A 14052-nucleotide genomic window follows, 5' to 3' on the forward strand; every position below is an offset into this window, starting at 1 on the left:
ATAGATATAGTTAAATGGCAATGAACTTAAACTTCAAATGGAGTTATTTTTCACAGCTCCAGTTACCCAGGTTTAATCCTGACCTCCTGCAGCTGAGCATGGTTTGTATTTCACCCTGTGACCACGTGCTTTCTCCAGTTTCCTCGCATATTGCAAAGTTATGTGGGTTGGTAGGTTAATCTCCCCTTGTAAATATCCTCTAATATGCAGGGGAGTGGTAGAAACCTGAGTGAGTTCAAGGGCTCATTTATTATCAAAGTATGTATCCACATATAAGCCTGAGATTCGTCTTCTCCAGCCAGCCACGAAACGAAGAAAGAACATGGAAGTTATTCACATCAAACTTGTGGGGAGAATTAGTTACAGCAGAAACATATTGAAAGGCCAAGGTAGAGTGGAGATGGAGAGGATATTTTCACTAGTGGAGGAGTCTAGGACACAGCCTCACGGTACAAGAAAGTCCCTTTAGAACAGAGATGAGGAGGAATTTCTTTAGTCAGAAGGTGGTGAATCTGTGGAATTCATTAACAGAAATGACTGTGGAGGCTGAGTCAATGGGTATATTGGGTGTGTGCCTCCTCCGTGATGGCAGTACGGAGAGGGGTACAGGAGACTGAAGGCACACACTCAACAATTCAAGAATAGCTTCTTCCTCTCTACCATTGATTTCTGAATAGACATTGAACCCATGAATACTACCTCAATAGTTCTTTTTTTCTCTTTTTTCACTACTTAATTTAACATATATATATTTACTGTAACTTAGTTTTTTATTGTTATGTATTGCAATGTAAAGCTGCTGTAAAACAACAAATTTTACGACATATGCCAGTGATATTAAACCTGATTCTGATTCCATATTCAAATTGGAATTTGATAGGTCCTTGATTAGTAAGGGCACCAAAGGTTACGGGGAGAAGGCAAGAGAATGGGGTTGTGAGGGTCAATACATTAAATATGACTGGTGGAACAGACTCAATTTTTTCTGCTCCTATACCTTATGCTCTTTTATGTTTGTAAAACAATGTTATATACAATGTGAGTGAAATAAAGATGCAATATAGTGTCAATAACAGTGCCTCAGAAATATAATCAGCACCTCAGAAATGATAAGGGGATGTACTAACATCTGAGAGGAGCAGTAATATACCAAAAGGTTTGATGAACACAAAAACTGGGCTGGAAGGTTAATTCCCCAGTGTGTGCGAGAGTGGCAGAAACTTGAGTGAGATGATGAGGAAGTGGGGAGATGAATATTAGGATGGCTCTGTGGGCTAACACAGACTCAATAGGCAGAATGGCCTTCTATCGAATCAGGAAACGTAGCCACATATTATACATCAATGAAGCTAACAAAGAGATGAATTACTCTTTCCAGCTTGGTTTGAACATACACAAGTTATTATATGCTTTTACAACATGAAACGTCACCTTGTGCAGTCAAAAGGATATTTCTGTCTTCAATCTCTTGCTTACTTAAGGATGGATCCCCACCGGTTCTGTAAGGAATTATGCAAATGGGAAAAGCTGCATTTAAAATCAGAAAAGAAGAACAATTTGCATTGAATCTGTGGTTGGAGACAGGTCCTTGTATGTTTGCTGCTGAATTAAAGCACAAATCTAAAGACATTCAGGTTTGGGTTAGTGAGTCGTGGGCATGCTGTTCTGGCACCAGAAGCACGGCCACACTAATGAGCTGCCCCTAGTACAACCTTGACTGATTTAACACAAATGATGCATTTCACTGTATGTTTTGATATACAAGTGATAAAAAAAATCTAATATTTTTCTTTCTATTCTAAAGCTAAGCTGTGTATAGACAGTCCCTGAGCAACAAACAGGTTCTGATTTTGCAGATGTCTATAAGTCAATTTTGTTCACAAGCCAGAAACCACACAAACATTACACAACATGGAAACCACACCTCCATAGTATTGTAATGAATGACATCCAAAGGATATAAGACTGATTGGAAAAAACAATTCCTAAAGGTGGAGATGGGAACTACTTCAGCTGTTCATAGGAACGTGGACTTCTGAATTTAATAAAATCACAGGAGCACTGTATGTAATGGTGTTCATAGGTCATACATACAAAACCCTGTTGTTCCATCCACTGTGACGTGCCTGGCAATGTTTTCTGTAGTGATGACAATAAAGATGAAAGATTTTTCATTTACAGATTAGCCTTATTTGTCACATGTACAGTACATCAAAACATAGTGAAATGCGTCATTTCCATCAAATCAAATCAGTGAGGACTGTGCAGGAGGCAGCCTCCAGCTGTTTCCACACTTTCAGCACCAAAAGAGCATGCCCGCAATGTACTAATCCTAAACATACTGTACTTCTTTGGAATGTGGGAGGAAACCAGAGCATCCAGAGGAAATTCATGAGGTCACAGAGAGAACGTACTAGCTCCTTACAGACAGCAGTGGGAATTGAACCTCGATATGTATAAAGCTATTGCATCATACATACGCATTATCTGCACAGGATAGAGATGTTAATTCCCATGGATAACAAAATAAAAACAATGGATACTATTAAGGCTCTCTCCTTTATACCCAAATAAAGACAAACATATCCTATAATATTCTAAAACTTTTGACAGACATTGAAAAGTTTAAATACATAAAGGGAAAATATATTTGGCAACTTCCATTGAATATATTGATATGTAAAGAGCAGCAACGGTTTTGAAATCACACCTTGTAGCTATCTAAAGAAAGGTTGCTATCATGACACAACAGCTCACAGGAAGGAGCCACTTGGCATAAATAGTCTGGAAACCAGTCACGGTGTTCATACATACAAGGTTGCCCATCTTTGTTCCCCTGCCATACTTTACCCTACTGATAAAAGTCCCAAATGCTCACATTAGCTTGACAGGAGATGTTTTGATGGAAGTGTACAACAGAATAATGATTGGCTTAGGTATGGGAAGGAGGGAGCAGCTGTTTCCATTAGGGCCAGGGGGCATTAAATTGGCCAAAAGATACAAGGGAGGTTTTTTTTTTGTTTATTAATTACAGAGTTTTTAGGATACTGAACTCAATGGCTGTAGGGAGAATGGAACAAAGTCAACCAGGGTCTTTCTTAGGAAATGGAGGAGTTGAGAGAAAATAGTGTGTGCACATCGGTCCTGGATGCATAACCTTTCATCTGGATGATGAAAGTTACATTTAATTGTACTGGATGTGATAATCACTGTATGAATTGTGATTTTTGGGAAGATAACACTCTAGTTTCCTTGCATACAGTTCATGAATAAATTGATGAATAAAGGAACACAGCTTGATATTTAAGACATTTGGAGATATGGAGAGTAAAAGTCTAGAGGGACTTGGGACAAATGCAGCAAATGGGACTATCTTAAGTGGGCATCATGGTTGGCATGGACTCATTGGGCTAAAGGGCTAAAGTTACATTTAATTGTACTGGATGTGATAATCACTGTATGAATTGTGATTTTTGGGAAGATAACACTCTAGTTTCCTTGCATACAGTTCATGAATAAATTGATGAATAAAGGAACACAGCTTGATATTTAAGATATATGGAGATATGGAGAGTAAAAGTCTAGAGGGACTTGGGACAAATGCAGCAAATGGGACTATCTTAAGTGGGCATCATGGTTGGCATGGACTCATTGGGCTAAAGGACCTGTTTCCATGTTGAATCAGAATTAAAATCAGAATCAGGTTTACTGTCATGAACCAGTTGTGAAATGTGTTATTTTTGTAGAGCATAAAACTAGATGAATAGATAGATAGTCAATAGATAGATAGATAGACAGATAGGTAGGTAGGAAGAGGAATAGTGAAGCAGTGTTTATGGACCATTCAGAAATCTGATGACTCTAGGAATCATTGAACCTTATTATGGGAAAAGCATTTTGACTATGTATATGGCTTTTGTCATATAATTTCTGTTGAGTTACCATTCAGTCTCCTATGCTATGCTATGCTATGAAGTGTAGCAGTTAGTGCAACACTTACAATACCACAACCAGGGTTCAATTCCTGCCAGCATAAGGAATTTGTACATTCTCCCCATTACTCTGTGCTCAGGTTTCCTCCCACATTCCAAAGACATACCAAATTTGTAAATTCTGGGCATGCTACGTTGGCACCAGAAGTATGGTGACACTTTTCGGGCTGCCCCCAGCAGATCCTTGAGCCATGGTGGTTATTGATGCAAACACTGCATTTCACTGTTTGTTTCAATGTTTTGATATATATGTGACAATTAAAGCTAATCTTTAATCTCAAAGGGCTGAAGGACCTTTTCCTGTGCTGTATCACCTATGACTATGGTGGGAAAGTAGGGTTCAGAAAGGTTTGAATTCCCACATTAATCTCATTTTTATTATTTCGTTTAAACTACATTTTATTTAAGAACAAGAGATTCCATAACTTACTGCAATGAGTGCTTTGCCAATTCGTCAATGCTGGTGATCCGCAGTGTCAGTAGCTGCTTTGCTTGGACACTCGCAGGGAGACCGACGTGATCTGAGGTCAGAAAGGTCAGGTTTGCACCCTGGCTTGGCGAAGAGAACAGTGACCAAGTCATCAGTGTATACATGGAACACACATTGTCTACATGCAGTGCAGTTTCAATGTAACTGAAACACAATATTCTGTGTTCTTTATACTATCTCGATAAATTTGTGTAAGGAATAATCTGTCTTCAAGGCACACCGAACAAAAGCTTTTCTTTGCACCTCAGAACACATATCAATAGCAACCAACAGCAAACAACAATGGAATAAGTTACTTGGTAAAAAGAAACATTAAAGGATAAAGTGTGTAAACAACGGGAGGTGAGGAAATTACCAAAATAGAGAAATCATTAACGCACATTTTATGGACTGAATGGTTGACTGCTTACTACCTACCACATAGAAATCGTCAACATCATATTGCCTTTTCTTCCGCCTACCGTAACAATGGCAGTAAATGCCCCTTTGAATAAATGGAAGTGCGTTAGTCCTGAAAAAAAAGACCAAAAGTTTACAGTCAAAACTTCAAAGGACCACAGTTATCACAGGAGAAGACAAATATGCAGGGAATTTCTGGGCCTGGCTTTCAGACGCTTCCTTGTCTGAGATATTTGACTGCAACCTACCTTATGTGTCCAGAGGTGCCAGGCAGATTCCACCGCCTCCTCCCCCCCCCAAACAAACCTTCTCAGTGGAAATACCACCAACAGTATGACTGGTTATATACCAATCTAACTCACTTTTGGGAAACTACAATCAATGCAAAGGAAACATAACTGACGGGTAGGGTGGCTAGGAGAGTAGGGGAGACACACAAGGTAGTAGAAGAGAAAGTTAAAATAAATGGCACATCAGAGTTCCTGTTTGGCTTCAAATTATACAGGGTTTTATTTTATTTATTTTTACTTACAGGTACAGCATGGTAACAAGCCCTCCCAGCCCGATGAGCCTGCACTGCCCAGTTACACCCATTACTAATTAACCTACTAACCCATACATCTTTGGAATGTGGGAGGAAACCAGCGAACCCAGAGGATACCCATTCACAGGGAGAATGCACAAGCTCCTTGCAGACAGCAGCAGGGTTTGTACCCAGGCTACTGTTGCTGTAATTGCATTACACTAACAGCTACTACCATGCCACCCTTTGTGTAAATGCCCATGGGCTTCTTCAACTTGAACACATTAAGTTACTTATAAGGCCCCATCAGCAGACTTTATAGAAACTTGGTTTGTTAGCCGGCTCTGCTAACAGCCACTAGACTCAGCAGTGAGGGAGCCACTTTTCTCAAACAATGTACGTCTAGGGTAGGTATAACTTGGGTCCCACCAAACCAGAAAGCTGGTATGTTTTGACTAATGGTACTCTGAATTGAGTGAATGCTGCCCATGTGTAATTTTCCGTCGGCAAGTAGTAACAGACTGTACACCACCAACAGTCATAAAGCCAGTGTTTACTAATTTCACCTTAACCAGTTATTAAGAGAAAAAAATAAAAGTGTCCATTATAATTAAACCAGTCTCAATGTGCAGATGTTGGAGTTCATATCTTCCAAAACCTCGGTGTGTCCCTTACTCGTGGCACTGACTTCTCATTACCGATCATCGGTAGAATTTACCATCTTGGGCTCCTTCAAATTGCACTTTCCCATTGGGTCAAATCCAATGGCCATCTCTCCAGATCTTCTCTCTACATCTCCCGCCAAAAGACCACAAACCCCACCAGTGACCGTCACAAATCCTCTCCGCCCAGCTTTGTCGAGAACCTTCTCCTATTCCACCATCCTGACTGGCTGACACTACATTCCCAAGTGAACGTCACAACCCCTTCTCTTTAACTGAAATCGCAGGACACACTGCTTCTCCGGAAAGCTACGAAAATAAATACCCTACAGCATTAGCAGTAAAAGTCTTAACCAGGGCATTACACTTACATTAACATGGATGGACAGATTGCTGAAGAAGGCATTTAGTATGTTGCCTTCATTGGTCAGGCTAACGACTACAAGAGTTGGGATGTCATTTTACAACTGTACACGGCATTGGTGAGTCTGCACTTGGAACACTGTGTGCAGTTCAAGATTACCTGAGAACAGTAAGGATGTCCTTAAGACCCTAAGACATTGGAGCAGAATTTGGCCATTCAGCCTATCAACTTTGCTCTGCCTTTTGATCATGGCTGATTTATTTTTCCTCTCAAACCCATTCTCCTTTTTCCCTGTAACCTTTGATGCCCTTACTAATTACATACTTATCAAAACCCTGCTTTAAATACACCCAATGACTTGATCTGTATAACTGTCCATAGCAATAAATTCCATAGATTTATCAAACACTGGTTAAATAAATTAATTCCTCCTCAACTCTAATCTAACTGACATCCTTCTTTTGTAAGACTGTGCCCTCTGGTCCTAGACTCCCCCACCTTCAGAAAAATCCTCTGCAGATCCAATTAAGCTGGAAAAGGTGTGGAAAAGATTCAGAAGGATATTAACATGAGTCGTCTGGGCCTGCTATGAGGAGAGACTGGATAGCTGTTTTTTTTTCTCTACATAGAACTCTGAGATGCGACCTTACAGAGGTTAATAACATATCATGAGGGGCGTAAGTAAGATGAATGGACACAGTCTTTTTCACAGCGTGAGGGAATTAAAATGAGGAGGCATAGATTTCAGGGAGAGGGGAAAGATTTAAAGGGACCGGAGTCAAATTTTTCCACACAGAGTGTGTTAGGTAGATGAAATGAGCTGCCAGTGGAAGTGGTAAAGGGAGATATGATTAGAATGTTAAAATGTCATTTGGAGAGCTACAGTACATGGATTGAAAGAGTTTAGAGGGATATGGGTCAAATGCAGGCAACTTAGGTGGAGAACTTGATTGGTATGGTGGAGTTGGGCTAATGAGTGTAACTCAATGACTCACCATCTTCTGACAGGTCATTAGCAGAAATGACTCACCCTGAGAAGTCCTGAGATGCCCAGATTTTTCTTCTATTGACCAGAGGTGTGGATTGGCCCCGAATACATGCTTTTGTGCTAAATCAACCATGGCTCTGTTTTAGTATACTGCACTCTGAGGCAGATGTTTATTCAAGTCCCCATGTACAGTCTTCAGAAGAAATTTCAGGTTGAGACTTCATTCCATTGTGGAGGAGCCAACTTTCAGGTAAAACATTAAACTATAAAACCATTATCAGTGTCGATGAGCAGAGGGATCTTGGGGTCCAGGTTCTTAACTCGCAGAAAGTGCCTACACAGGTTGATAGGGTGGTTAAGAAGACAGATGGCACATTTGCCTTTATTATATGAAATGTGGAATTCAATGAGTCATGTTGCAGGTTTATATAACTCTGGTCAGGCCTCATCTGGAGTACTGCACACAGATCTGGTCTCCCCATAATAAGAAGGATGTCGAGGCTTTGGAGAGGGTACATAAGAGGTTTACCAGTATGCTGCCCGGATTAGAGACCATGTGCTATAACAAGAGGTTGGGCAGACATGAGTTGCTTTTTCAGGAGTGGTGGAGGCAGAGGGGAGATCTGATAGAGGTTTATAAGATTATGAGAGGCATTGATGGAGTAGACAGTAGCTTTTTAAACAGGGCTGAAATATCTTATATCAGAGGGCAACCATTTAAGGTGAGAGATAGTAAGTTCAAAGAAGATGTGAGGGGCAAGTTGTTTTTTTTACGCACAGAAAGAGGTAGGTACCTGGAACGTGCTGCCAGAGGTGATGCTAGCAGCAGATACATTAGGGAATTTTATCAGACGTTTAGATTGGCACATGAATTTGGGGGAAATGTAAGGATAAGAACGTGTAAGCAGAAGGGATTAGTTTAGTTATTTGATTACTAATTTAATTGGTTTGGCAGAACATTGTGGGCCAAAGGCCTTGCTCCTGTGCTGTACTGTTCTATGTTTTATGTTCTTTGAATCCCTTCCTGCACACTTAAGCAGACCTGGAAGGTCATAAGTATTTAGCCAACTATTAACCTTTAGCCACCAGTGCTATAATAACCTATCTGATGAATGAGTTATTAATTACTGTTTGTAGTAGTTTGCTATGCTCAACCCCTAGAGGATAATCATGTTTCAAAGGACTTCACTTGTTATAAAACTCTGAGCTTACCTACGCATGAGAAAGTTGCCTTAAAGAACAATTATCTTATGTAATTCAGAATTCTGAGAATATACCTACTCTAAGTCACAGTAAAGCTTTTGATCAGAAAAGTTCACTCTTAGGTATTTGTTATTGACGTGCAACTGAACAATCTAGAGGTTATTGAGGATAGGGCTGGGTGGTGGTGATGTGGGGGGAGGGTGAGGGGTGGCTGGTAGGGCTGGAAAACTGATGTGGGCAGATCAGGTGCTCTCCAATGTGTGCACTTATCGTTGCCGATACACCAGACTCTGAAAACTCACATTCACTCTTTAAGCACACTTTATTCACTTGCGTAGAAGTTCAAGTTCAATTTCAGTTTATTGTCATTCAACCATAGACATGTTACTGCCAAATGAAACAACATTCCTCTGAACCAAGGTGCATAACACAGTACACACAATTCACACACACAATACATAACATAATGTTACTACAAATAAATTACACATTTATGGAAAGCACCATGGTCACCAAACTGCTCTGAAGTCTGAACAGAAGTATAGTAGTGCCATTTTTATACAGAAATTGACTAGCAGAAATGGATATTGACCAACTGGTAATCTTGTGCATGTTTGAATTCCTTACATCCATGATCAACTACCAATCACACAACAGCAGTACAGGTATTAATAGTCAATAGAAACTACAAACTAACAACCAATGATACTTTGAATTTAGTAAAGTAATTGTCTCCTAGTTGGTGTATGTGCTTTGCATCCTCCAGTTCTCTGCTGTACAAAGAGGAGCTATGCTCTTCAAAGATCTTGCTTGCGTGGGATGACTGCACACTGTGTATAAACTATCCTTTCCTGGGCAGTATCTTAACACTCACTGTATCCAACACCTGTAGTACTGGTGCATTGCTCAGGAGGACTTACCTATTCTTCCCAAACTGGCGATATTCATATACCGTGAGAGACTTGTCAAATGCAAAGAAGAAGCCAATTAGCTCTCTACATGCATCCCGTCCATTTCTGGTTAAGACAAAATTGCACACAAATTAGCCAGGCTAGTTATATCAGTATAGAGTACCACTGGAGCAGAGTTTAGGTAGTAGGACTGACTACAGCTCTTGAACTTCAGGCATAATTATTTGTCCATTCTCAAGCTGTGGGCATCTATGCTTGCATCAAATATTGGAGAAATTAATTCTGAAGTACCAGTCTTTAATTATAGTCCTCATCAAGGGGTCGTAGGTAGAAAGGGTAAACAGTTTTAAATTCCTGAATGACAACATCTCTAAAGATCTATCGTGGGTCCAACATTCTGATGCAATTATGAAGAAGGCACACTAGCAGTTATACTTCATTAGGAGTTTGAGGAGATTTAGTATGTCACCAAAGGCTCTTGCAAATTTCTATTAATGTACTGCAGAGAGCATTCTGACTAGATGTGTCACCATCTAATATGGAGGGGCCAATATACGGGATCAGAACAATCTGCAGACTCAGTCATCTCCATCATGGGCATTCGCCTCCCCAGCTGAATAGCTTTGAATGCCTTAGCAACACACAGAAAATGCTGGAAGAACATTGTAGGTCAGGCAGCATCTATGGAAATGAATAAACAGTCCACAGTTTGGGCCCAGGCCCTTCACCAGTCTCAAAGCATTCCCTAGATGTTGCCAGGTTTGTTGAGTTCCTCCGTCATTTTGTGTGTGTTTCTCTGGATTTCCAGAAACTGCAGAATTTCTTGTGTTTTTTGAATGCCGTAGCTTGCATATCCAGTTTTCCAAAATAGCATGCGCAACAGTTGCCAACTTGATTCCAATTCCTTAACTTATTTCCATCAGAAAATGGTACATTTTGTGAATCTAACAATGGATGTAAATAGGTCAACATTTAAACGAAAGGCAGTTTTACCCATATTACTTATTAAATCACACTTAGTAATAAGAGTGAAAATTTAACTAACTTAGAAATAATCCGGCCATCAAACCGTAACTTGTTTGAGAGGAGATTTTCAGTTAATGTTGAACTTGTCTTCACTCTATTAAGGCAATAAAAAGAGGTCACCGATAAATCCAACAAGGAATTTGTGCAAGTATTTTACCGACAGAGTGGTTGGAATGAAGAAATTGTTTTCACGAATATGGCATACAGTCATTTCAGAGGAAGCAAAATAAATGCAGAAGGGGAAAAATGGATATGGGGAAAGGGCTGGGCACTGAATGGTGGAAGCAGATTTTATAATGCTGTTTATATTTTAAATACATGCTGGTATTTATGTATTATGCATATTTTATTTCCCAATCATACTTTAACTTCTAACTTTAATTTTATATAATGGTTGAATATTGTTTTTATTGCATTCCTATCAACACACCACAATGAATCATGTAAATATATATGGCAAATAAAATTGAATCTTATTCACCAGAGTTAGAATGAATTAGTTAGGTCAATCAGCCTGTATTTTTTAGATTTAGAGGTACAGCGTAAAGTAGACCCTTCTAGCCCTTTGAACCACACTGCCCCAGCAACCCCAATTTAACCCTAGTTTAATCATGGGACAATTTACAATGACCAATTAACCTATCTGGTATGGCTTTAGACTGTGGGAGGAACCCAGATCATTCAGAGAAAGCCCATGCATTCCATGGGGAGAATGTACAGAGACTCCTTACTGAGGCCGCCGGAATTGAACTCTGAACTACAAACTTCAACATCTGAAACATATACACACAACTGCCTCTTTATTACGTACCTCCTGTACCTACTAAAGTGGCCACTGAGTGTATTTTCATGGTCTTCTACTGCTGTAGCTCATGCACTTCAACATTCAACATGTGCCTTCAGAGATGTACTTCTACACACCACTGCTGTAACACGTGGTTACCTGAGTTACTGTCATCTTCCCATCAGCTTGAACCAGTCTGGCTATTCTCCTCTGACCTCTCTCATTAACAAGTCATTTTCACCCATAGAATTGTCGCTAACTTAATGTTTTATTTAATTTTTTTTTTAACACACCATTCTCTGTAAACACAGGTGATTGTTGAGAGTGAAAATCCCAGAAGATCAGTAGTTTCTGAGATACTCAAACCAGCCCTTCTGGCACCAACAATCACTCCATGATCAAAGTCACTTACATCACATTTCTTCCCCAGTTGGATTTTTGGTCTGAACTGTAACAGAAACAACCTTGACCATGTCTGCTTGCTTTTATGCATTGAATTGCTGCCACATGATTGGCTGATTAGATATTTGTGTGCAACTTTATTAGGTAAATGCAACCTTGGTTTAATGTAAACTGACTTTTCCCTTCTGAAAAGCACAATAGGGTTATTAAAACAAAAATTGTGCACCATATTAAAAGTTTCTTCTCCCAGGCAGTTAATCTGATCAATCATTCTAATTAGGCCCTACCACCCCCCATCTATTATCCCATTACTGTACTGCACTGTAAACACTAAACCAATTTTTATAACACCGTTTACATGTTAAATACATGCTGGTATTTATGTATTTATGTGCATTTTATTCAATATCTGTACTTTAACCTCTTACTTCATTTTTATAGAATTCTTTATTCTTTATAACTGTTGAATGTTGTTGTTTTTTGTTCCATGTCATATCCTGACACACCAGAGCAAATTCCTAATCCATGTAAATATATTCGGCAAATGAAGTTAATCCATGATCCTGATATCTCAACTAACAGAGTTCAATCAGGAGTGCGACCCTCCCTCAGTAGAACAATAAAGTGTTAGCTTGGATCTACTTGGAATGGGAGTGGTAGTTGATCCAGCAGTGTTCCCATTCCACATCAATAGTGCTACCCACAGACCTGCAACCAATCATCGTCAATTTTATATTAAGAAAATAATTCAGTCTCAATAGATTTCAACATGCGCATACTTGGTCTGATGGAGTTTCCTGTTTCTAAATCTTAGAGGTGTGGATCCAATGCCTGGGAGTGTAGTTTGCTGATGTGTCAGATCAATGCTGTTTCCGTCTTGTTCTGGATCACTGATCACTGCCCTGTTACAGAGGGGAATAATTATAGGGTATAATGAGTGAAAGGATAAGTTGTGTGGGGAGGGGTGAGGAAGAGAGAGGGTGGGAGGAGAAGGGGCAGAGGGAGAAGGAGAGAGACAGAAAGAGGATAGAGACAGAGAGAAGTGAGAGACGGAGAGAAGGGAGAGGGAGATGGAGAGAATGAAGAGAGACAGGGAGAGAAGTTGTGAAAGAGATAGAGCATAGAGGTAGTGAAAAGAGACAGAGAAACAACCAATACAACAGATCAAAGAGGTTAAGAACGGGAGGTTCATCAGGCAAAACCAAAACAGTTTGAAACTAAAATATCCAGTTCATCTTTAAGGTCAAGGTATTCAATTAATAGCATGCAAATTTTGACATGGGAAAATTTGCAACAGCACATCACAGTGAATACTAGCCACAGTTAGCCAAGCTGTTAAATTTTAGCAAGGCTTAATTGAAAGACACCCAAAATAAAACCAACTTCAAATTCCTACTTTCTCACCAAACCAAATTGTCAAAGAAGAAATCTGCTCCTCTCCTATGCAGATCTATTGATAAACTTCTAGCAGGTAATAATTAATCCACTGATGAACTCAGAGAGACAAGTCAGTCCCTTTGTTGACTTTCGCAGTTGGTGATATGTACATTGAGTATGCCAACCAGTTGTCACATACACAATTACAAGAAAAACACCATACTTTTGTTCTCCTTTATATCTTGTGCAAACTTTAACACAGTGGATTCTGGCTAATTGGGCCATCCACTTATTTAGGACAACTCTTAAAGGACAAACACTAATGGAGAAAATAGCCAGAATCCCCTTCACTTATTTGAGACACTATGCCACTTAATTGGGATAGGAGACTATTGCCAGTTTCTAATTAGTGTCATTTACGAGTTCTTGTGTGGCTGTTAGACATCACACCATACTTAGAGTGAACTGCTTTTAAATAGCATCGAATGGATGTATTTATGTTCAAAAAGCAGTGATTTTTGTTACTGATAATTGGCAAGAAATAAGCAGTAAGACAATTCCAAACTGTTTTGTTCACCGTGGATTCAAGCATTCAGGCTTGGAGATGCCGGAAACAGAAAATGAACGATTTCACTATTTCAACAAGTAAGAAACTATGAAGAACTTGAAGATATTGACAATCATCTTGAATGCTACAATGGAAGTGAAGATTCGGAAGACGCTATCATCAAAAGCGTTGTTTGAAGACAGTCCATTATCTGCACTAGGAACCTGTGCTGATTTTTTTCATTTACAGTCGATCAAAAGAACAGCATACACTGAATGAATTCTTCTGTCAATAACTACAGTTTTATAGTACTGTAACGGCATTGGTAGATCTAATTTGTTCTGTATTTTATTTAAATATATGATTTGTTAGTTAAATGGTAGC

The 14052-nt window shown here is 39.5% G+C and overlaps 1 protein-coding gene across 7 annotated transcripts in view; it reads right to left on the bottom strand.

The window, feature by feature from the left end:
- caps2 (calcyphosine 2) overlaps positions 1–14052 on the bottom strand; it is a 63353-nt gene that overhangs the window by 15737 nt on the left and 33564 nt on the right. For all 7 annotated transcript variants that reach the window (XM_059977660.1, XM_059977661.1, XM_059977664.1 and 4 more), the window contains 6 exons: positions 12524–12646; positions 10578–10652; positions 9542–9637; positions 4900–4993; positions 4423–4541; positions 1432–1499 (listed from right to left, as the gene is read on the bottom strand). In XM_059977660.1, coding sequence (XP_059833643.1) covers positions 1432–1499; positions 4423–4541; positions 4900–4993; positions 9542–9637; positions 10578–10652; positions 12524–12646 — 575 coding nt within the window. The remainder of the gene's footprint in view (positions 1–1431; positions 1500–4422; positions 4542–4899; positions 4994–9541; positions 9638–10577; positions 10653–12523; positions 12647–14052) is intronic.

This window comes from Hypanus sabinus, chromosome 8 (assembly GCF_030144855.1).
Source record: "Hypanus sabinus isolate sHypSab1 chromosome 8, sHypSab1.hap1, whole genome shotgun sequence".
Classification (NCBI taxonomy): Eukaryota; Metazoa; Chordata; class Chondrichthyes; order Myliobatiformes; family Dasyatidae; genus Hypanus; species Hypanus sabinus.